This window comes from Protopterus annectens, chromosome 3.part0 (assembly GCF_019279795.1).
Source record: "Protopterus annectens isolate FY-2018-M chromosome 3.part0, PAN1.0, whole genome shotgun sequence".
Lineage (NCBI taxonomy): Eukaryota > Metazoa > Chordata > Ceratodontiformes > Protopteridae > Protopterus > Protopterus annectens.
This window is the reverse complement of record NC_056731.1, coordinates 187,855,278-187,881,262: the sequence shown is the minus strand read 5'-3', so window position 1 is coordinate 187,881,262 and position 25,985 is coordinate 187,855,278. Positions and strand designations below refer to the sequence as shown.

At 42.5% G+C, this 25,985-nt stretch overlaps 1 protein-coding gene across 1 annotated transcript in view; it reads right to left on the bottom strand.

Annotated features, from left to right (window-relative positions):
- The window catches only part of IDI1 (isopentenyl-diphosphate delta isomerase 1), a 180,184-nt gene that overhangs the window by 98,510 nt on the left and 55,689 nt on the right, over nt 1-25,985 (bottom strand). The window contains exon 2 of the mRNA XM_044064685.1: nt 18,153-18,322. Within this exon, the coding sequence (XP_043920620.1) occupies nt 18,153-18,322 (170 nt within the window). The remainder of the gene's footprint in view (nt 1-18,152; nt 18,323-25,985) is intronic.

The following is a 25,985-nucleotide window of genomic DNA, read 5'->3' as shown; positions in this document are numbered from 1 at the left end:
CTGGGAAGGAAAGGACCAGTGTTTGGTGGAAAAGTTCCTGCTGAATCTGGGAGGGTGGACCTGGAGGAAATCTTTTTCTATCTGCACTGATTTTGCCTTATCCTCCATTTTCCTGATCACCTCCTCCGCCTTTGATCCAAACAAGCAGTCCTTATCTGGGGGGGGCATCTAGGAGTTTGGATTTAACAGGATCAGGCAGAGGTTGCTCTTTCAACCATGCATGTCTCCTAATGACTGGCCACGCAACTGCAGCCCTGCTAGAGGCTTCTAGGGCATCATATCTGCAGTGGAAGGAATGCTTTGCCACTTGAGAGCTGGAGTGTAAGAGCTCCCCCAGTTCTCTGGAAGTTGAATTGTCTGGCAAGGAGGAAATTGTCTGCTTTAATAATTCCAGCGTATGTTGCTGATATTTTAGCATATGGAACTCGCAGTCAAGAGCTCCGATAGCTAAGGTAGCAGAGATGTAGATCTTTTTACCCCATCTGTCTAGGGCTCTGCTATCCTTGTCAAAATGTATAGGGTTTTTGGAGGAACTGGCCCTAGCCCCTTCGGGTCCCTGGGTTATTATCTCTGGGTCAACTGCAGGATTTTTGCATAAGAAGTATTTGTGGGTGTCTGGCACCCTGTAGTACCTGTCTGGCTTTCTAGGTGCAGGAGGCAGGGCATCGGGTATGACGCTAGACTCCATGAAGACATCCTCTACCACATCCAAAATGGGAGGAATGGCTAAGGGTTTATGCTGAATTAGGTTCAGAAACTCTTAGCCTCTTCTTAGACTGGGGGTAGTCCTGAGCTTCCTAATGGAAGTGTTCCCCAAGGGCGTGTAAGGTCTCTCCAAATGATAGGTCCTCAGGGGGGAGATGCAGATGGGATGGATTCCTCTCCATCAGAATCCTCAAATGTGGTAACAGGCTACTGTTCATTGTCCGAATACAAAGTCGGATTCTTCAGTGTCAGTTTCCGAGAGAATCTCTGGGGGAAGATCCAGATTCCTTTAGGCTGGGGTAGACAGATTACCTCTGATGAGTGTGATTAGCTCCTCAGCCATCTTAAAGAAGCTGTTGTGACCGAGTAAGCTGGGCCTGAGGAAGACAGTGACTGGGAATTGTTTTTCTGGGAGTGGCCTTGCTTTTAGGCCTCAGTGCTTCAATGGGCCTGGGTGCGGCTGTGACCAGCAGTGTGACCATCTATCTTTGTCTTGCATAGGTTATCCGAAAAGCCTCCTTGGAAGCCGGTGCCTGCAGAGCGGCTCCGGACCAAACCATGGGGCAGACAACTGAAAACTCGGCAGGTGTAGTCTGATCCAGCGTATTGGACTCTGAATGGGTCTTGGTAGAGGCCTGCGGTGATAGTGGGGCAGTCATCAGGGGCTGTGTAGGCACCTCACTGAATTCCACTGTGCTAGTGGCTGACTTCAGGTTAAAGTCGTTTGAAGGCTCAACTTTTTGTGGTCTGTCCCTTTCTTTGACTTTTCTCATTTTGGGGATACCCACTGGATGCTGACCGACTGATGCCATTTCATACTGCAAAGGACTCTGAAATGTCTAGCTATAAATTCTGCTTTACGATGGATGGTCCTAGTGTTAAAGAGAGTGCAGAACGGACATCCAGGGGTGTCGTAGTCTGGGCCTAAACAGATTACACACAGGTTATGGAAGTCTCACTGTGGCATTTGTTTTCCACAGCGGAGACCATTATTTACTTTTTCGGACATTGGTTAGTACTAGAAAAAGATCTCCAATGGGGTACTTAGCTTTAGTCATTTTCTGCTTCACTCTGGCAGCGGCTGACCAGCGCACACGCAAACTGCTTTTGCTTCGGGCTCCATGGCAAGAAAGACTGATGTAATGGTGTCGTCTGCCTTGCTTTATACCACTGACTACCTGCAGATGACGCAGGAAGGACAAATATTTACTCCAGTATTCGGGCCGGCCGAGGGCTACCCAGCAGGGATGACTGCAACGGTGAAAAACGAAAAACATCTTACCTTAACATGTGACAGCACAGACTTATTGGATTTGTGTGCCCATTACTAAGTAGTAGGCCTCAGGCAAAGATTCATGCAGTCATACTTCTCAAAAGTACCGATGATCACTGCATACCCTCAATTTAGCACCATATGTTTGTACTGAAAAATTATTAGAGAGAGAATTTAGAAAGTAATGATACAAATTGCAGTTTCTGACTTCACAGCCCACAAGAACATTCCCTATAAAGGGTTGGGATGATTAACTGTCTAACTTTCCAAGACCAATGCAAGTCAAAGGTACAATTACTAGTTCAAAGTACTAAAATTACCTATACACCCTCAGCAGACACAAACCTTTTGTATCCCTGAATCCAAGAGACAGAAAACGGGGATATGGCACAGTTATCACTTGCACAGGGTGTTGTGGGTGGATGGGTGGGGTTGGGGACTTGAAGCCTAGGCTGAAAGAAAAGGTTGGCAAGTATGTGTGACGACAAAAGAGAAGGTAGACATGTGGATAAACCAACAAATGCCCACGGAGACAAAATGAATAACTGTTGGGCGTGTTTGCAGAGGTCATCCAGGTGAAATTGGTGTGAGAGTGTCTGCATGAACACAGCCAAGCTCTTGCTGGCTCCACATCTTGGTATGTTGGACAGGTGTGAGGCATGTACGGTACAGGTGGCAGTTCATAGTTGTCCCTGACCACGAGAACTGGCTCTGCCAGTTCTAGTACTGAAACCTCCATGCCCTAGGTCAGATGCCGTTCTGCTACCTGAATGTGACGGATGTCTGCTGAACGAGCTCCCTTCACGGGGACACCCAGGACCATAACTCCATGGCCTGCTACATCTGGGTGTGGACAGCACACTCACTGACAGAGCACTGGAAGTACTGCCACTATGGGGGCATGGCCACGTTGGCTGACAGCAGATGATATGGCTGACCTACACTTGCAAGGATGCCATTCCCCTCCCAGCAGACGTTCCATCACAGACACTGCTTGTTCCTTGACAGACAACCCTCGGTTCAACATGTCTTTCATCCGATCCAGTGAATCATCAACACGGTGGAGTCAAGTCACGAACATCAGACTGTACCACATCCACAGCCCTGAGCAACTATGGGAACATGCCTGTGCCTTCATGATGGCCCTAAATATATGTTGAGTGGCACAGGAAGAGACACCTTCAACAGGTGGAGGAGGGAAAGCAAGCCCCCTCGGAGCACCCCTATCAAATCCTCCTGCATGGCACCTTGCCCACACTTTAGCTACAGCCAGAGTCAAGAGGGACTGAAACTGTAGCAGCCACACTTCCTGATCAATGTCCTCACCCTCCACCTGTCCAATATTTGTGGGGTAGGCAAAGGACTACTGGCGGTGTCAGATGGGAAATGCATGGGATGACTGTATGTCAACCTCAGTGTCAGATTCAACCTCTGCACCCCCCAACTGTGCCTCACTTTGGCCACCATACTCAGTCTGCTGATGCATTGACATCGGGTGGCATAGACCCCACACTCGCACGGTTATGATCACCTGTGATAAAAAGCAAGAAACGGGAATAAAATACCTGTACTACTGTAGTGCAATATATGCTAACAGTGCTGCCATTATTACAGACAGTACAGCAATACACACAACAGACCTGAGATCAACATCACACACTACAATATTTCTTTAAATTGCTCAGCAGTACTGACAAAATGTTTCTCTTACCATCTACAGATGAGATATGTTCAGTAACTAAATTTTTCAACAAGAATGTGGCTGAAATCTTTAACCTGAGCTTATCCTGTAGCGATCTTCAAAACTCCACCCCACCCCCCATAAAAGGCATGCAATGCAGAATTATGGATTTCAGCTGTTTTACTATACAACAATATTCAACAAAGCCTACCTGGAACTCCTCCTGGGATGTGCTTGCTTCTCAGAAACTGTTGCTCTGACATCCAGGACATACTGTACTGCCCTCTCCTGGATGCAGTCTGGATCTCTGATACAGGCCAGGAACTCTTCATTGGGGGTTAGTTGTAGTTCCCTATCAGGCCTTCCTCGGTACCCATCTGGTTGTGGCCCATTGCAGCACCTCTCCTCCGTGCAGATGTGATCATGTCAGTGGCCCATGGCACATCTGCTCGTATGTCCTGCCGTGGCCACCCATGGCATTGACATCATCCAAAATCTGCTACCATATTCACCCACGGCATTGACATCCAAAATCTGCTGCCATATTCACATACTAAGTGCCATATCTCTCCATTCTCTTTCCAGCAGAAGAGTACCATGTTGCCTAAAGCCATCTACAATCGCTTGGTTCTCAGCATCAGTGAAGGGGGTCTCCATGGATTGACACGCTTGGATGGCAAACTCATAGGGGTCCTAAAAGACAACAGAAGGATAATACACACAAGTATCACATAACTACAAAATAACTTGTTTCCAGATAAAACAGAAAAAGTAGCCACTCACCGTTATCCACTGAAGTAACATAAAATGGTCTACAGATGTGAAATACTAACAGGCAGGATGCAAAACAAAGAACAAGAGCAACATATCCTTGTTTGTGCCATAAGTTAACTCACCTTTGCTTCCCCCCAAAACCAACAGTCCATCCTTGTTTGTGCTATAAGACAGTAACTCACCTTTGAGCCCCACAAAAGACCAAGCCATCCTTGTTTTTGCCATAACAGTAACTCAGATTTGTTCCCCCACCCAAAACAGGCAAATGACCCATTTTGCTAACAAATCATCTTTGAAATGCTGAAAGTGCTATCAAAGGACCTGTTCCTGAAACATTTGTACATATGTATCATACAGCATTCCATTTTCATGTACTGGCAATCATGTATACCTCTGAAATGGCTTGACAAACATGCCCATGCCATCAGTACACTTCTAATACATACAAATAAAACTGTAAAAGCCTTTGGTTCAGATTTTTCTTAAATACATTCCAATATATGCAGTATGTAGGTGACAACATGGAAGCATACCTTCTGAAGTTCAATACTCCTCTGTACAGATATATATCTTGAAGAAAATGTTTTTGCAGTCTTACAAACATACAACTCTTCTCACCATCAGTCCGCATAGCTACAAAGTTGCCTTTTTATATGGTGTAGATTCAGAGCTGTTGACATGGTGAATATGCAAATAAGGTGTGAACTCATTAGAATTGCTGAAGCCCAAAAACCTGGATTTGTATAGATATAAAAATAGTGCAAGCACTTGCTCAGGGTTTGTTTTTAATGGATTGCACATGTGAATGATTAGTGGTTGGGAGAAGGAAAACGCAACAGCACTGTAGGCTGCCGTACTTCCACTGGGTGAGTCAGGTTAGATTTACACAGTGTTAGATGTAAGGCTGGAAATATAAGTAAGCAGCACACAAAAGTCACAGGTTGTGTTCCTTAACATCCAACCTGCCACTCATTTGTTGGCAACTGCATACATTTACAGTTAACATCCTCACACATTTTAAGGCTCATAATATAGAATGGCTTGCACACTGCAGGTCTCAGACTACTGCTCATATAAATGAAGAATGGCCAAACACAGAAACATATGGCAGAAGTGAATATCTGCAAGCAATAATCATGACAGGATGTGTGATCACCAGGTGCACTACATCTAAAACTACTAAATGTACAAATACTTGTATGTTTTGATATGACTGTAGATGCTGTTGCAGTTGGTTGTGTGCATACTGAGTTAAGTTTTTTGCTGCAAAGCTGTTGGTATGGCTAACTGGGATAAGGCAATTATCCTGGGTTCTAAAGGTGCATTGGAGTGAGTTTAAATTCAGACCTATGCAGTAATATCTCGTGTATACTAACATTTGCTAGTGGGTGTCATGGGTTGCTTTTCCTCATTTCAGCTACTACACACTTTCCACTTTTTTTTTTTTTTTTAAATTTGCCAGTGCCACTTAGCACAAACACGGGAAACAGGAAATAAATGAATGGCAGTTTTGGCTGTGCTCATCCAGATGGTGCAAAGAGCAGCAGTGTTCAAACTAAACTAGCCCTCCCAGGAAGTAGACAGGACCCAGACAGCCAAAAATAGAAATCTGATGCATTCAATTAATACTACTGTGCCTCCCGCAAACCCACTATGTGACATTGCACTGTGGTTAACAGCAAGGCCTTCAGAATGATTAGTAAAATAGGAAAGGTCACGTAACTAAACCTGTGGTAGCAGTTGCAAGTGTAGGCTGGAGTACAGATGGTTCTGGGTTCTAGTATAGGGTCTGCAACCTTTGTTTTACTGTTGTGATACTGCAGTTTAAAGCAATGAACTGCAACACAGACAAGTAGTTTTTCTACCCTTTTGTGGCAACAGGCGCAAGTGTAGGACTACCAAAGACATCGTCCTAGGTTCGAACACAACATATTCCACACACTTACTTTTGTTCCACTTCCCATTATGTATTATCACATTATTATCAAATGTATGACTGGGTATACTGTGTACTATATTCCTGTAAGTATACTTCTGCCATCTGGACTGGCATGGCTTTTACATTTGCCTAACATACACAACTGCCTGTACATCCATTAGCCTACATAACTGCAACTGCTACTATGTAATTTCTCACTGCTTGCCACTGTTGTGCACCACTTACCATAGCACAAACACAGTGCACGGAGGTACACACTGCCGAGCACTAGGTTTGCATGATGGTAAATAGTGTGCAACATTTTCAAACAGTGTGCACACTCCCAGTAAACTCTAACTGGAGGGAAACTATTAGTCTCCATTTCTCCTGATCCATGGCAGACAAGGCAGGCATTAGTGGAGAGGGTGTGACATTTACAGCACAAAGATGGGGTGTCCAGTAGTCCAAGGTTTAGATTTGACTCTTAGCACCAAGTGCTAGGCTTCTGCAGGGGGGACCATTTTGGTTCTCAGTATAAATCTGAATCTTGGGATAGTTTGGCCTAGGCTGTATCCAGTGCCACTGGTATCCCGCACACTACTTACCAATGTAGGCACCAGTTTAGTGACCTATAGAGGAAGAGGGATATCCTCTATACTTAGAATGAGGAATTTAGGACTGCAGACATCCCACAGATGTGTAAATATCAACTAGAGAGAGTACTCTTAAGACTTTTAAAAGCTGAATATAGGCAACACTGGTATTTATAATGGCATTCTTTTCTTTCCACAGCTGCCACGGAAAGGGGGGTTTAATGCAAGAACCCATGGGGCTAGACTGGCGAGGATGAGGGAAGTATGTGGTATGTATGCAGCAGAAGAATAGTGTTACTGTAGCTTTAAAAGTTAAAACTAGCTTTTTTGGGATTTTATAGAGGCGTATCAAACTGAGGATGCATGTCTCAACTGAAAGTAAGCATGCATTAGTCTGGATCTCTGTAGCACAAATCAAGAGTGCAATATTAGACTTTAGTCAGAGTTTCTGGGTTCAAATATCACACTTGCCAACTATACAATACTGTTAATTCTTCAATTATCTGAAACTTAAAGGTTTAAAGAAAACGCTCTATACCAGTGCCACACATGCCCTGTTGTTAACTAATGTTTATAACCAGAACATGCATGAGTGTAATACATGCACATGTCAAGGAATACTTGCTGTAATCTGTAGTACAGTGTGCATCTATTAGGAGCTAGTAATCTTAAGAGTAATGATTAAGATAGAGAGTAAAATAATTGTATTCATGCAGTGTATTTTCATATGAAGGTATTAGTCGTGTCTTTTTTTTTCTCTCCCCACCTCAACCCCTCGCTCTTTATTTCATTTTTACATTTTTTTATTTTATTATGTGTCAGCAATGTGTGTCCAGGTCCTCCATGTGCACCACATCATGAAATGCTCCACAGCACAGCGGGTAGGCCTGCCCCACAGGATCTGCTTGCCCCCACTCCACTGGCCCAGGCACAGTTGCCCAGCACATCTGGGAACCAACCTGGCAGCACCACCCCTCAGGTAGTCCCGTCCCAGAGGCTAATCCAGCAGTTCCCTCCAGAAGAGCTGCCATGGATGGTGCACAGGGTTGTGAGTTGTACAGTTGGTGCACGCCTACCCTGACTGGAAAGGCTGCTGTAGAAGGAGATGTCAAGAGCTCCGGCCAGTGGCCGAGTGAGGTGACAGTGATGACCGTCCTGTGGGTGAAGACTCAATTTGTCACCCAGCTTGATGACCATGGGTTCTGGATGCCCCCAACTTCACCCCATAGTGTTCACCAAACTCGTGTCCACCACTATCCCTGTGTTTTGTCTGCAATTGCTTCCTCTCCTACCCAACTTACCAGACATCCCTACGCCCCTTCCCCAACATTCTTCTCATAAAAATTTTTTAAAAAAGTGGACATCTGCCCCACAAAAAATATATATCGTCCCATAGATAGCTCTCAATTTCGCACATCTTCTTAACATTTGATTCGGTCCAATTGGCTATACAAAAAGGATTGTGTTGTGGTCACCCCTCTCTCTGGGGGTGACAGTCCAAATTCAACTAATATCCTGCGTATATCATCAGTTTTTACTATTGAAGAAATGGATAGCTATGGTTCTTTCATACCTCCCTGCTGCACATTTCTGTAATGATTTCCATTTGTTCTTCCCACTGCTTGCTCCCCATTTCACTACAGTACTGTTTTCCCCCATTTCTTTTCTTTAATGCATTATGGCTCTATGGTGCGCATCATGCACCAACGTAAAGCGTTGTAATGCAAAAGTAGTTAAAAGTATTAGATACAGTTGTATTCGAACCCAGCACCATCTGGCCCCAAAAAAGGAATGCATCTCTGCATTAACATGTGCTCTACAGAGTCAGTTAAGTAGCAGGTGTATTCCGGAGGCTCAATACAAACTGTCAGACTTTAGCAATGCTAGAGAAGCAATGGATCCCTTCACTTTTTGAGCTCCATGTTTGCATAGAGGTGCGCATCAGGCACCAATGGTGAGCGGCGGCAAACAGGTACAGTTACTCCTGCGCAATGATGCTTAACACTGGTGCATTATACCAACACATCTCATATAAACAATCTGTGTCACCGTATTATCACCTTGTAATGAAAAGTATTTCAAAGTATGACAAACACCTGTAGTCAAACCCAGTACTGTCTGGCCCAAAAAATGTATCAGTGCATTAACATGTGCTGACACAGAGTCAGTTAAGCAGCAGGTTTATTTCACAGACTCACCACTAACCGACTTTAGCAATGTGACTCGTTTTTGTGCGCTGCTTAGCTATGCACAAATATTTGTATCTCGCATGTGTATGCACTTTGCTAACCGCCAGCCATGCTATGGAAATGTATATATTATGCTGCATCACTGCCTTTTATTATCAAATTCCTTTGTAGAACATGAAATTACATGTAGAAACATTACAAAATGAGGGCCCTATCTAACTATATCATACTTTTAAAATACATCTATGTGTTGGCACCACCCAAGCACTACATCCCTGGGGTCTCAGTACTTTTACCACACAATCAAACACATTACAAAATGTAACAAAATGTTGTGTGCTATGCAATGCACATCAATCTGATAACATGCAGAAATACAACTACTGACACATGCGCCTAAAAAGCCTCATCTACAAGGCTAGTGCAGGTATCAGCATGGACCATAGCCACAGGGACATAGGTGACCTTTAACACCACTTGACCCCATCAATTGTGGTTTTGCCAAGAGTAGATCTTAGCCTAGTACCTACCTATGAACACTTACCTACCTATCGGCCCTGGGGCCTCTACAAGCCCAGCCAAAAAGGACCCTGGCTTTTGCCACCCAAGAAAATTATTTTCCTGTGCCACTGTCGAGCAGAGCCACAGAGGTGATCCCCGGGGTGAATTTCCCATTTCCCATCCAATCATCAAGATTTTTCTTGAAGAGTGCTAATGAGGAGCTTTGTTTGATATAGATAGGTAGTTTATTCCAGAGTATGTTCCGTTTATTGTGGTGACAAGGTTTAGGTCCCTAGAGTGTGTAGCTCGGAGGGATTGGGATTTCTTTAAGTGCAGCATGTCCAACAGCTCTAGGTTTGACAAAGCTTTGTATGTTAGGCAGAGATCACCTCTGAGTAGGCGATATGCGGAGTAAAGTTGGAGTTTTTTTGAGACTGTCTGCGTAGGGCATCTGTTTGAGGCCGGTAATCCTCTTTGTGAGGTATTTCTGCAGCCTTTCCAGTTGTTGTAGATGTCTTGCGAGGTACATACCAAAAGGGGCGTTGTACTCTATAATGGGTCGAATGAGTGATGAGTAGAGGGGAACAATGACCTCTTTCTGGATGAGAAACCTTTTGTGATGAGGTGTGCCACATAGAAGGATTTCCAGACTACTGTGGCGATGTGATTATCAAAGGAGAGATTACTAGATTACTGTCCACCTGTTTCCCAAGGTCTCTTATCACACTTTCGGTGTTAAGTATACTACCGCCTATGTTGTAGTTCATGGGTAGAGTTTTTACCAAAGGGGATGATAATGCACTTTTTGGCATTGAGCTTGAGGCCATGTCTTTGACACCAGGCATCTGTCTCAGTGAGACCCTTTTGTAGGATGTCCACATCGTTAGGAGTTTCGATTATGGCTCCTAGTTTGTAGTCATCTGCAAACTTAGTTAGCCAAAGACTTTCTGTGTTTGGTATCTACTTCTCTGAAGTACAGGCTAACAGGAGAGGACCCAGGACTGAACCCTGTAGTAGTCCACTTGTCACTGGTCTGAAGTCGGATTTGGAGTCTGCTACTTTCACAGTGTGTGTTCGGTCAGTGAGCCAGTTGGCAACCCATCTTGTGACATAGGAATTCATACCTAGTTTAGTGAGTTTATCTACAATTCCAGAGTGGATGATGGTGTCGAAAGCCTTGGCAAGATCTAGATAGGCTGTGTGAACCACCTTACCCTTGTCTATGGCTTTGGTAACTGCTTCAAGGAAATCTATCAGGTTTAGGAGACATGATCTGCCTTTTACAAACCCGAACTGGGTGGGATCCAGAGTTTGGAGATTACCAATGTCTTTGTTTATAAAGTTCCATGATGATACGTTCCATGGCCTTGCAGACCAGGCTCGTCAAGCTAATGGGGTGGTAGTTCTCGGGGTCCATGGTGGCACCCCCCTTGTGGAGTGGGATAACCGTTGCTGTGCACCATTCAGCAGGCACAAAGCCTGAGGTGAGGCTATGATTGAACATGGTACTTGGGTGGGGTGCCAGTTTGTTCTGTAGTTCGTGTAGAACGCAGACTGGGATGTTGCTGGTCCCATGGATGCTGTGTTCTTGGCTTTGGAGTGTGGTTTTTACCTGTGCAGCCATAATTACAGGAACTTTGCATTCTTCCAGTATATAGAGATGGGCTCTTTAGGGGGTGAGAGGGGGATAAAGTTAGCACTGAACCTATCTGCCAGGATGTTGGCCTGTATATCTGTATAAATATCTGTTTGGTCTGTATAATTTAGTGCCATTGTGCTGTAACTTAGAGCAGATCTAAGTGTTGCCATTGAGATTCTTGACATAGCTATAGAATGCTTTGTGGTCGTCTTTAGAATCAGTGGCGATTTTGTTTTCGTAACTAGCTTTGGAGGATTTTATCAGGGATCGCAGCTTCTTACCGAGGCTGACCAGGGATCTCCTCCACTCATGGAATTTTACTCTCTTTTGCAATAGTTTCTTCCTTCTGTTGTACAGTTTGTTTATGGCAGGGGACCACCAGATTGGCTTCCTTTTTTTGGAGGATAGCATCTTGGTTCTGTTTGGGATAGCACGATCCATGCACTCATGTAAGTGCTTATAAAGTGCAATTGTGTAGGATTCAGCAGTCGTAACTGTATTGTCCATTTGCATGGGTGTCATGAAGTTCACCACTTCTGTCTTAAGAAGCATGAAGTTGACTTTGGAGAAATATTTTACCATGGTTTCCTTAATGGGGGATGGAGGCAGGATGTGGACATCTAGGGCAATTAGCTCATGGTCGGATCGGACCAATGAAGCGTTGACTTCAGGTTTGAAACACCGGTCACTCATATTGGTAATGACTAGATCTAGGATATTGTTGCCCCTGGTGGGAGTGTGGATAAGTTGATCCAGGGCATTGGAGTTTATGAATTCCAGAAAGCGTTGGAGCGAAGGAGTTGGTACATGAGTTGTTTTCCCAGTTAATGGTGAGGTAGTTGAAATCGCCCATTATTAGGGTGTTTGGTTGAACCCTAATATTTTCCAGTACATCAAGAAAAGATGAGTGGGAATCCTGGGGCATGGTGGGTGATCTGTAGCAAGCTACAATTTGGATTGCAGTTTTGCCCAGAGTTAGTTGCACTTGGATAACCTCTGCTGCATTATGCTGAGCAACTAGCCTGGAGGTGTGGATATCCTTAATGAATATGGACACACCTCCGCCTTTGGTGATCCGGTCCAGGTTACATGGCTGAAAAGTGTGGTAGGAGTTATAGCCTGGTAGTGCAGGGGTGCTCTCTGGAGCCTTGAACCAGGTCTCAAGTCACTGCACAGATATCGATGTTCTCCATTTTAAGGAGTGCCTCGAGTGAGTGCATTTTGAGATTTAGACTTCTAGCATTGAGTAGCATCACCCTCAGTTTCTGCTTGCCTGTTCCTGTACGGTTGTGAATTTGTCATTTGAACCTTGCCTAAAAAAGGCACTATAAGAACCTTAGCCAGTATCCAGAATCCCGGGGGTGACAGGTGCAGGCCATCTCTGGCAAAGCATCGTGGTCTGTCGACCATGTCATCCTAGGCAGACAGACACTGCATCCCTTTAGAATGGCACCAGAAGCTTAGCCAATTGTTGAAGTCGATCATTTTGTCCTTGTACTGCGGCATTATTCTGGGTGATGGCAGAATGCTACTCAGGGCTAGGGTCATACCTGCCTGGGCTACAAGATCGGAGAGCTCTTCCATGTCTCTTTTTCATGTAGTCCAGGGAGGTACATCTTGGGTCGTTCACACCAACATGGACAATGACATAGTCACATTTGTACTTGTTGTGGAATGACCGATCCTGGCACCAGAAAGGCAGCTGACAGTAACCTTCTCCTTGTTTAGCCTGGCGAGTGGGACATCAGTGTGCCTGACTATAGAGTTGCCTATGACTAGTGTGTTGGGTATGTTTTGCCTTATTGGCTGTGGTTGAGTGGGGCTATGTGTCATTTGGGTTGTGTTGGGGGGTGGAGGTTGCTTGCATTTCTGCTTTGGAGGTCTCTGTTGCTTGAGCAGATTATTACTGAGAGCCTCAGTGAATGTTTTTGTGTGGTCTCCTCCTGACTGTCAAGTTCAGTCTTGATTGGAGAGAGCTTTACCTCCAGTTTGGCTAGATAAGTGCATCTCTCACAGGTTGTAATGTTGGATGGTAGGAGGAGAGGGTTGCCTATGTACATGAGGCAATTTCTACACTGCCCCAAGATGCCCAGATTCATCAGATAGACAGGAGAGAACACTGGGAGCTGACCCTTGGACATGCCTGAATAAAAAAAACTTTTCCTCTAGATAAGTGAGGAAAGCGAGTACAAGAGCTGTTTTTCTCTAAGCAAGTGAGGAAAGCAAGTACCAAAACTGTTTTCCTGTAAGTAATGAGGAAGGTTGAGTGCTATAGTAATAGTAGGTTATTTAGTGCTTACAAGTTCTGAACAAGTGCTGATCACGAATACGCAAATTCAAGTGCTAAAAGTAAGAATCTGTATCTGGACTAAACTAGTTACAGGAAAGGGGGGAAAACAAGTGCAAATGTTGGCTTTTAAATCAGAAAGTTGAGAGAGATGGAAAAACTGCCGAAACGGACAATAACTACAATTTCTGGGCCATTTACACTTGTGGACTTTTTGGATACTGACCCAAAAGACCTGGATGATGGATAAGAGAACATACTGCCTATGTTGAGTTATCAAAGGCCTTTGACACGGTCACCATTCATGTCTCATAGTGAAGATCTCCCATATGGGAATTAGGCCATACAGTCCTAGATGGACAGCCAACTGGCACACACACTCAAAGTTGGGGACTGCATCTCCACCACTAGCCCACTCACCAGTGGAATACCACAAGGATCTGTGCTGGGCCATTGACTGTTTGAAAAATACTTTCCTGAAGCACAGGCAACAGTAGATGTCCTGTGGTTTACCAAGTTTGCAGACGACTGTTAACTGGACACTCTCATTGAGTCCATTGTATCATATTACAGTAGGGGCTGATGCAGAGTGATGATTGGTGCCGAATTCATGGACTAAACTTTAAAGCATACAATTTGTCAATGAAGTAAGCTCAAACAGTGTTGTGAGACTTTGGGAACACGTGTTAATAGCAATCTACACTTTCATCACTATAGGCCTATAGTCGTGACACACACACACACACACACACACACACACACACACACACACACACACACACACACACACAATCTGTATTGTGCACATCATACATATGGACATCACATCCAAGACCAGGGTAGTCATACCTCTGCTATACTCTACCCTTAACACACCAATAAATGGAGTACAATACTCCTATCTCCCTGAACCTCACCAGACACCTGCTGTAATTGGAAAGAATGCATGGTTGTGCCTGGGAGATTCCAAGACCTCCAAACATGACATACATGAAGAGACTGACATAACTGTCACTGCACTTGGTATCATGCAGGCTGCTGAGAGGTGACCTATGGCTGCCCTGCAAAGCAGTCTCAGATCTTGCCCTTCTAGGAATGATGGACATCCGCAATTCAAATTTGACAATCTGGCCTAGGGTTCTCAACCTAGCCTGCGATATAAACAGACCATGCTAGAGAGACAGATATATCCCACAACAATTCACACTCCTCTGTAAAAGGCTCCCATTGCATGTAAAGCACTGCTCCTCAATGACCCTGTTTAAGTGCAACCTTGACTACTAGTTGAGTGACTGCAAAGTCACCTCTGGGCTGGCACCAGTGTCCCTCATGGACAGGGCCAGTTGGTGCTGCTCACAAATCCACCCTGCTAAAAATGACCATCCAACTATGTTCAATAGGGGTACTTGTGTTTTTACACAGCTAGGCTAACTCCCTGTTGCTATTAGGCTAGTAGCCTCATATGAGCCTATGAAGCTATGTGCCTATGCAGGCCTACCAATCTGTTGTTCCCAATATGGCCTACTAATATCATCTACAAGTTCACCTGCACTCTTGTACAAATCAGACTTGTGCCATGACACTTGCTTTAACTACTGTGTTCTATAGTATGTGTACTTAGTTAGGGGTTCTGGTCTCACTGCAATCAACTGTGTGTGTGTGTCTAGACAGCAGATTAGAGGTGTGTGTCCCATTTACTGCTCCAATGCCATGCAATGACAGTATTTTGATACTTGTACTTTCCTACACATCCATGTCATACAGGCCACCCAACATAGTCTCCCACATGACCGGCTAATGTCGTCTATTGTTAAGTTCATCTGCACTCCTGTATAAATCAGATTTGTGCCATGGTGTTTGCGTTAAGTACTATGTTCTGCAGTCTGTGTACTTAGGCAGGGGTTCTATTCTCACTGCAGCCATGTGTGTGTGTGTGTGTGCTGCTGTTTGACATTACAGAGAGCATTTTACACCATCATGTGGGATAACTGGTATATTCTCCTCAGCAGAGGCTGGTGATGTCATCAGCTATATCATATTTTTGGACATGGGGTATTCCCACCAGGGCAGGGTCATAGACTGGCTGGAGGTCAGGCAGAAGTCACCTCAGCCTATACCATAAAGATTACAGTGATATGGCTTTTAATCTATCCACATACATCATGACATGGTTTGTAGGCCCCGTGTTAGCTTACCAAGACTGCTTGTGGTCTCTCCAGCTGCTACATGTGTCTGGTGAGGGACATGCAAAAAAAAAAAAAAAAAAAGAGCATGATACTGTACAAGTATTGTAATGAGGTTTGACTACAGTGCTGTCACACAATTCTAAGATCTCAATATGATGGCATTGACTTATGATGTGCACAACACTGTGTGGACACTTGGTGGTCAAAGTTCAGATTACTCTCTACACGTGTCCCCAGTGGTTGCATCACTGGGTTTCAGCATAGCAGAACTGTTGTCAATTATGTGATTAATATGGAACTCCACTTTTCAGATGAGATACAACATGTACAAACACATTTCTGCATTTATTTGTACAAGTGTTCCATTGTCACCATTCTGTTGTGTATGTTAGCTCTGAGCATTTGATGTTGCCATTTCCTACATTTCAAGTCGGTTAAGTAAAAAGGATTGCAAGTATGTTGCGACATTCTAAAGGTAAACCTATACATGCCACACACACACACAAGGTAACTAGCCTGTATTGCCCACACTGTTGCATACAAGTATAGCAGTGTCCCTACTAATGACTCTTGCAGATATTACAGTGCCAGAACATGGTTACCCTCAGAGTGTGGTGGTATCACAGAGTGTGGTGGTATCATAATAGTTGAAGTGTGTGTGTAGGCTCATCCGTTATCACTCCACATCACATATGTTATGTTGGAAGCATGGGATTAGTGGTGGCATTACTTTGATATTCTTCATAACTGTGGTTAGTTACTGTAATCTTTTCAATGATCCTTTACCTGTGCCACCCTGTTGGGAGACCTCTGCTGAGAGTACACTCATACTCGGGCATATCAGTTTGCATGGTTTCACAACATGCACCCTACCCCAATTGTATGTCAGATCCATGATAGACATCCTCTGCATTACTAATGCAAGGATAACACATTTGCACTGTACAGTCCATACTGTACCACATATATATATATATATATATATATATATATATATATATATATATACACACACACACACACACACACACACACACACACACACACACACACACACACACACATGTATGCTTGGTGTTGCCGCTACAAAAATTCTTCCACCAACAAGCCTCCTCTGCTGTATACAGAGTTTCACCTGCCCTCTTTCCCTCTGTTCAGTGCTGAAGTACATGTGCCCCTATTCAGTAAAAACACTTCCCGAGTGATCATTTTACATGGCAGTTCATGTCCTGTTACAGATCATTAATGCAGCTAAACTACAGAATGCCAGGAATAGGATATCACAATACTCCGCATTGTAGGTACACTGTCCTGTACTGTGTTTGGACCATATGCTCCACATTCATACCTCTCAACTGTCCAGATATTCCCAGGATGTCCAGATGTTTTCTCTATCAAATATTACGGCTGTCACATCACTGGGATGGTCTCTGGACTGATGTAACTCAATATTACATACATCTGAGTGCATACCTGTCAATTGTCCTAATCTGTGCAGAATGTCCAATGTTTGTCTCATATTTGTGATTTTTTTTCATCATATTTTTTCTGGCAAATCACTGGCATGTCATTGCAGAGTGCAGTCAGAAACTGATGACTGACATTTGAGTCTCAAACTTTTATGCTCTTCAGAAAGAATAAATAGGTTGTACAGTAGCAGGAGCTATCAACTTCCTACATTTGGAAGTGCAATACTAAAGATCTGTCACTATTTCTGGGCCTTTGTCCCCCATTTATGGCTTTGTCCAGATTTCTTGCTCTAAGAGGTTGTGAGTGTTCCATTCTAACACATTCCTAGGTGACAATCCCCTCATTAAAGTTGGTCTTTTTGCCAGATTTGTTGCACTTACAGAATGACAGCTATATATGAAGCCCTGGTGATCACTGTGACATTTTGCACAAATCCACGGACCTTAGGTGCTGTGCTTTACAAAGAATTGCTATCTGCGTTCGCTTACAAGGTTTCGCAGCCAGCAACACTGTTGCGAGCCATGAAACCTAGCTTAAGCATGCCACACCTCATTAATATGTATTGCATGTTACTGCATGCCACACACCATCTTACAACACAAAGTCCGTGTAGGGTCTGTGCAAAGCCTACAAGGAGTTTATTGAATCTTAGGGTGGCTTTTTTTTTTTTTTTTTTTTTTTTTAACAGAAGGCTACTAATTAATATAAATGTACAGCAGAAAAAGACACAGAAATAGCTTGCATATTTAACTGTAAAAATGTCTACAAATTGTCAGGGACAATAAACAGCACCATGAGCAGGAGTAAAGTTAACTAGCAAGTGTAGGAAATTCTGTCCAAGAGACGTCTCTGACAAAAAACAGTGCTAAATTACAACAGAGTGATCATTTCAGCAATGTGTACCCAAAATAAAATCACAACACTGTACTTCAATACCTTTATCAATATTTTCATTCAAGTGGCAGTTTTTCTTGGTGTCTGCACCAATCTTCTTATCATTTTCATCTAAAAGGATGCACATCTCCTCCAGAAGCTGGACTTGCCGCTCATCAAGATTACTTGTGTCGATCTCTGGCATTGTAGTGGTGATTCGTCTTACAACCAGCCTAAAATAAAGTAGCAGTGAACTGATAAATAACAGTATCTATACGTATATACGTACACATGTGCATATGGGAGGTACAACCACAAAAACAGCAATATCACAAAGCTGTAGTATCATTTTTTATGCTGCAGTATGCCATCCAAGCTTTTTTTTTTTTAAACTTATGTTTCCATCAGAAAACCAACCAATGGTTCAATGGCTGATGACCCTTATACTAGAACTATTTTAAAGTACATTCATCGCAAAGCAGGTTGGGGCAATCAGATTGCTTCACTACCTATGAATGTGATAACATGGCTCTATGCTCTCCCATGTAAGTTAATACAGACAACTGTCTGCAAATGCAGGACTGCTTGGCACAGCATGCCACCGGCATCTGAACCAGAGCTGCTAGCAATGTGATAATCTGTCTTTGTCCCAGTGTGTCAAACTCTCTACCAGCCTGCTACAACTTCAAGTACAAACCAGAAATTAACACTTCGTAATAACTTCTTTCCAACTGGAAACTGATGACACTGTAACACAATAACTGTACGCTCTTTAATTATCAGCTGCTTCAAGCTATTTATACTACATCATAATCTGTACAACCCAAAGGGCACAACTATGCAATATGAAAGGTCAGTACCATATGTAATTGGACAAATCAGCAAGACCTCTGACCTTTGTGTACAACAAGCTGACTGCAGGATCCTCATCCCTTCATGGTCACCAAGTTGCAGGACTAAAGTTCAACAAGTGAAGTTCTATTTTATTACGGGGAATTCTATTTTATTACGGGGAATTAAACAATCACAGCAATAAATACGTAAAACAGATAAGACAAGTTAAATAAAAAGAAAGCAAGTTCAACAAAATGACGAAGGATTATACAAAATGATCAAGGGCTGATAATATGAGGTCTCTACTGCTCATTACTGTAAATATAGACCTAATAACATCCACAAGTTTAGTCAGACATGCACTTTGCCACAAGAATCACAACACAATGTCCTGAACATTTGCTACATGTCAATATCCAACAGCAATGTCACAAGAGACGATAAAAGTACAGACCTACCCACTTAGATCACTAAGCAAGAATAAAAAAATGGTCGGGAATGGCATTCCTGCACAAATTTTGCAATGGAAATGGAGTCCATATTCTTCTTTCTGCTAGTATACAGAATACATTTTAGTTCTTAAATCAGACACTCAGCTTCTGAGGCTGCATACTGAAAGCAGCAGATTTCATTATAAAATATGACTTGCGTTTATGCCTCATTATAAGTCTGCTCAATCTCAAATCATTGAGCTAGACTGCAAAGCAATTGTTGAGGGGCTTCAACCTCCAGCACCTTAATGAAGGGAGCTTCACCACCACCACTTCCCTTACTTATACACCATCTCAGATGGTCTCTCTTATGCAGAGGAAGGGAGTACAAACTAAAGGATGAGACGGGTCTATAATCATTTGAACTGCTGCCATGTTTATAATATAGGTTTCTTTAAATATGAACACAACTAAGAAACAAGTTTATCTTGAGTGTAAAATTCTTCAGCATGCTGCTTTTTGGTATTTTTTTCCCCATCTTCTCCTCTCCATCTGCCAGCTAACAAGCCACCCCCTTCTGGACTACAGCCTATTCACTTCTCCAGAGGGATCATCATCCTGGTAAACACCGCATAGTCTGAAGCTTTTGCGGACATCCATTTTGTATGAAGGTCTAACCCTTCCCTTTGGGAGAAGACATAGGTACTCACATCACCGTGAGGACCACCTATGCCTCTCTTATCAGTCTGCTCATTCTTCTTCACATGGCTGGCATGGGTCATCACCACAGCCATGGGTAGTCATGCCCCATTACCCCTATGTTGACCCCCAACTCTTCAATACTAATCCATTCTTCCGGCAGCAACCGAGGTCAGGAGTGGCAGACTGAACTGGCTGGGGCCAACCCCCAGGATGGGCAAACCCATCCTCCCAGATGTGGTCAACCAAGCCAGCTGGTAATCAAACTCGGGTCACCTGGGCTGTAGTTAGAGCTTTATCTTTCTATGACACTAGCATAGCTTTCAGCAAGTGTTTTTTTTTTTTTTTTTACATTTGCTCATGTCAGAGGTCCTGTACTTCTTAGCTAACATTTGTAACAGGGTTTGAAATCCATGCCAGAAAAAATCCAAATACTGAAATCCATGCGACAAAAAAAAAAAAAAAAAATCCAAGAATATATACAAATGCCAAGGGCAGAAGACAAGTAGACACTGCAGACTATTCTAGAAATGATGCAGTATCTTGCAAAGCATGCACCTAATATGTGTGAAATAACTATGGCTAGAAGAAAGGTTTTCCAGCAAGATTTCACTATTAATTATGGTTAGGAACAAGAAAGTAGTTTTCAGAAAGTAATTACAGATGCTGCAACATTAAACCACTACAATGTGAATAAAGAATGTGTACAGAAAATTTCCGATATTCAGAGTATTATCAGAGCTAGGTTCCTAGAAAGCAGGTCATTTGTCTGTGGGACAACAGCATTTATAGATACACAACACAGATTATGCCAAAATAAAGAACTTTAGCAACTGCATCTATGGATGTAAAAACTACACTGCACCCCCCCCGAAGCATATTCAAAGTGTTTGTACAATACAAAATCTCAACTGGAGAGGATGTTAATTAATCCAAGCAAGTACAACCTGGAAGTACATACAATGAGCTACACAAACCATATAGCTTAGTAGAGCATATTTACTAAAAAGTGTATGAAGAATTTCTAGAAAAATTAGAGATTGATTGAACAACTTCATGGATACAAATGTCAGCTGAAAATGTCAAAGAATCAGAAGCATTCCAATACTACTTAGAAATAAAACTGGTGAAAGGATAGCATGAGCAAACCTTAAAAGGAAAGAAATGTGACCTTATTTTAGTTTTTTCAAAGAAAAAAAAAAAGTTGTGCCCAGAGCTAATTTCTTAAAGGTGACAAAATAACAGTTCAAGAGACAGAGAGAGAGACGGAAGATTTTGTTCCAAATTAAAGAAGCTATGTATCTTATTGTGTGGATTAAACAAATTCTCTGAAATAATTAGACCCTCGTGTACCTTCAAAGTCAAAGGCAGGCGACACTTGTGTTCAAATACCGCAACACTCCACTGTAAACAAGTCAGGAATTCAGCAGACCTGTGCATGAACAGGAATTCTGACATGAGCAATTAGAAAGAAACAGACAAGCAGTAAGGAGTTTAAGGACAGCTGTAGCAAAAAGCTACAAGGACTGCCATTCTTTCAGTTTGGGAGTACAGGAATATTCCACTGCAGGGACTCTCTCTTACCCTTTAATGAAAAGCAGACTATCTGTTCAACTACTTTACTGGAACCTCATAACCTATACAAAGTAAAGGAAGTAATGGAAAAAATCAGAGGAGACAGAAGTCCAACAAGACAACTGTTGTTTAAAACCTAAATGCACCATAATTCTGACAAAGATCTGTACAAGTTATTTAAGGGTATAGCAAGAATATACAAACATTATGTACATTAGTTACAACAGAAACTCGAGGAAAACTCACCAACTTAATGATATGAAGACAAAGCAAAAATATGAAAGCCACAGAAGTCTGCAGTATGAATCCCAAACTCAAGCAGGCAAGCCTACATCCCAGGAAGTTCTTAGGGACGATGGTAAACTGAACATAAGAAATTATACACATATAAAAGACAAATATCAACAAAACTAGGATTCCATGAGGAATAGCAAGAGTGCTGTCACAACCAGTCCTTTTCAATGAAATAGAAATTGTGAAAACTAGGATAGTAAATAGTTTACTAACTTGTTACTTGATCATTGTGTAAGTGGGCTGGGTTTACTAACTCTTCTCATCTAAAACTTGAGTTCTGAAAAAAAACATAAACATAGCATTTCATGTAACAAGATTAAATAGCACAGAATGCAGATCATAACAAATAATTATTTTGGGAGGTGCATCCTTTTAGAGTACAGCAGCAGCACTCAATAGAAGAAGTATAGAGAATAGCCAATGTGAAAGAAAAACACAATCTGAAAGAAATGAACACAGACTGGCTAAAATTTTTTGTTTTAAGAGAAGAAAGCTAAAACTAAGTGTGCACAAATGTGGTTTAAAAGCTAACTGTACAATAAGTCTGACATATGGCCATACAAGCTATTTAAGAGTATAGCAGGGCTATACATAATCTAAATTATATTATGACACCATTCCTCACTCGGGTATTACAGAAAAACTCACCAGCCTGAACATAAACCCCTACGTCACGAAATGGAGAACTCACACGGTAAGAATAGCGGGCTCCAGGTCAGACTCTAAACCAGTCACAAGTGGTGTCCCACAAGGCTCGGTCCTGGGACCCCTACTGTTCGGCATATACTTTTCAGAAGTACGGGCAAACACAGGAGGACTATGGCTAACCAAGTTCACCGATGACTGCAAACTAGGAACCATAACTGACTCTCCGGCTGACATGGACATCCTACAAAAGGGCCTTACCGAGACGGACACCTGGTGTCAAAGTCATGGCCTCAAGCCAAATGCCAAAAAATGCATAGTCATCCCATTTGGGAAAAACAAAACACCCATGAATTACCACATAGGTGGCAGCCCCCTTAATATAGAAGAGGTACTGGGGACCCAGGTAGATAGTAATTTCTCCTTTGACAATCATTATTGCCAAAGTAGTTAGAAAATCCTTCTATGTGGCCCATCTAATTACTAAAGGGTTCGCATCTAGAAAGAAAGAGGTTATAGTGCCCCTCTAATCGTCACTTATCAGACCCATCATAGAGTACAATGCCCCATTTGGGATGTACCTCACAAGACACTTCCAACAGCTGGAAAGACCACAAAAGTACCTTTACTAGCCTCAGACATATGTCCTATGCAGCCCGACTGAAAAAACTCCAGCTGTACTCAGTGGCATATCGCTTACTCAGAGGTGATCTCTGCCTGACTTACAAAGCCATGTCCAACTCAGAACTGATGGACATGCTCCACCTAAAGAAATCCAAGACACTGCAAGCCACACGCTCTAGTGAGCTAAACCCTCGCCACAACAATAAATAGAACATGCTGGAGGGATAGATTCCTGTCACAGAGACTTCCCATGCTTTGGAACAAAATTCCAAAATTACATTAGGCAGAGCCCCTCACACTCTTCAAGAGAAACCTTGACGAGTGGATGGGTAACAGAAAATACACCCCTGGGATCACTTCATTGGCTCTGCTTGACAGAGGATCAGTTAATCAATGGGGCAGCGAAAGCAGACACACACACTCTGGCTAGGCTTATAAATGCCCTCGGGCAGACAGCCTAGTACCTACCTATGAGAATTGCAATTACGTGTCTAAGTGAAGCTGTAGTTCAGTAAGAATTATCCTAAAAACAAGACTAGATACCCAGGTATAAACAACCTTTTTAAATTCTTCATATATGGAAGACTGTGGGAAACGCATAGGCACAGAGACTACTCCAAAGTTAAAAATAATTTTAAGGACTGAAAAGTTTTAATGATGAAAAGCTCCATATTTGATGTAACTAGCCAGTGATATGCTTAGTAGAGTGTTTAGGTTACAGTTAGATTGATCAACACCTGCCTCCATGGTGCAGAGGGGGTGGTGCCCTTGCTGCAATCCAGGTGACCCAGGTTCAATTAGTAGCCCCAGCACTGAAGGAGGCGGTTGGGGGGGGGGGGGAGTGAAGACAAATGGCATGACTGTCTTTCCTGACGGAGGGGCCACATACTTGGGAGCACACTGGGTTAGCGATTTTCCCCAGTGAAACCGTGGCTAGTGCTTTTGGGGGTGGGGGAGTTAGGCTGTTTTGGGAGAGAACGTACCTTGCAGAAGTGATGGGATGGCTTCAGAGGTCAGCCCACTGCACGACTCCCCCACAGAGCTCAGCTAAGTATTTGCTGGTGGTTAGGACCAGCAGAGAAAAAAAAAAAGAGCCACCCTTGACAGCTGCCTGAATGATGGTCTTTTCCTGAAGACCTTTTTCAGGATATAAAAGAAATAAATGAATTGACCGGTACGGATGAAACAAGCAGCAGAGGGCAGAAAAAAAAATGAATATACATTAATTGATCAGTGTAAGTTAATGCAGCATACTACCACACAAGAGTTTGAAAAAGGGAGTATTTTGTATGGGTATATGACATTAGTGCTAATGAGCTTTCTAAAGTCATTATGTGATGCAATATTTTAGAAAAAATAGCTGGAGTACAGATAGTTTAGGCCACATCTCCTGTCTCTGGGTGTTACAATGTCTCCTATCAGGATGGCTGCACTATTCAAAACAAAAAGATGTGGATAAGAACATAACAGCACAAACTAAAGCTAAAAGAAAAAAGAAACAGTTCGGTTGCAACTTCGGGAAACTTTTTTCAGAGACTGTCCCATGCCCGTATCAGCATTTATGACAAGGCTGTACAGTCAAAAACAGTGATGAGAAAATAATGCAAGGGACAGGCATAGGGCAGTTTGTGTGCGTGCTGTGGGACTACTTATACACTTGATTTGAGAGAAAATGAAGGACTTCTAACCGATACAAAACTGTTGGGTAATGTGGGCAAGTGGTCATTATTTGCTAAAAAATTTGATTCTGTATTAAAATCTGACCTCCTGTCTATAATAAAGGACTTGCATACATCTAAAAGGTGATGACTTCCAAAATGACCTATGGAAAAACTCTGTTCTAAAGATGAAAAGATCCTGAACTGGGCTGGGTGAGTGTCTCCTCATTTGTTCAATGCTCTCTTCTGGAGGGATTCAAACTATCCTACACTTTCCTAATAAACAGTTGCTTATTATACAGTGGATATAAAAAGTGTACACACCCCTGTTAAAATGCCAGGTTGTGATATATATAAAGACCACAATAAATAATTTCATCTGTTAGGGGAAAAATATAAAAAATGTACAATAAAGCTGGTTGCATATATGTGCACACCCATAAACTAACTTTGTTGAAGCACCTTCTGATTATTAAAGATATAATTTAAACTCACATACTCCTGTGAAATATAATTTCTATCTGCCCAGTTATTGCACCTTGGGAAAGGATATATTCTGCTGAATATCCATTTTGAAATCTTTTGTCAAATTCATTTGCTCATTTCTTTCCATATGTCTCTCCTGCAGTACTGCTATTTGCCCTCTACAGTTGTTAATATAATTCAATACTCTTTCCTTTTTATCTATACCTGTAAGGCTATGATATGGAGACTGTATAGCCATCATGATAAAAAGTGAATGTTTTCATCTATTACATGACAGTTTTTTGAATCTGTATTTCCAGTTTTTGTGTTACATGCATATACCAATATTTGGCAGGCTGATCTTTTGTGCAGTTGTTTCTTCTCGTCCCCATTTGAAACCATGTCTCATTTTAAGACTTTTTTGTTTTAATAAAAACCTTGAAAGACTAAATACAAAACACCCCCAGCCCCTATTAAACTTGGAACAAACACATAAAAAACTATTTACATTTCAAAACATGATATCTAACTCTCCAGAAGGGAAAAACTGCCCCAAATTGACAGCAGCACCTACAGGCATTACCTAACCTAAAATTAAGGTTATTCATGCTAAAGCATATACTACAACCTCCACTTACAGTGGAAGCTCTCTCTAGTTTTTTTTTTATTCC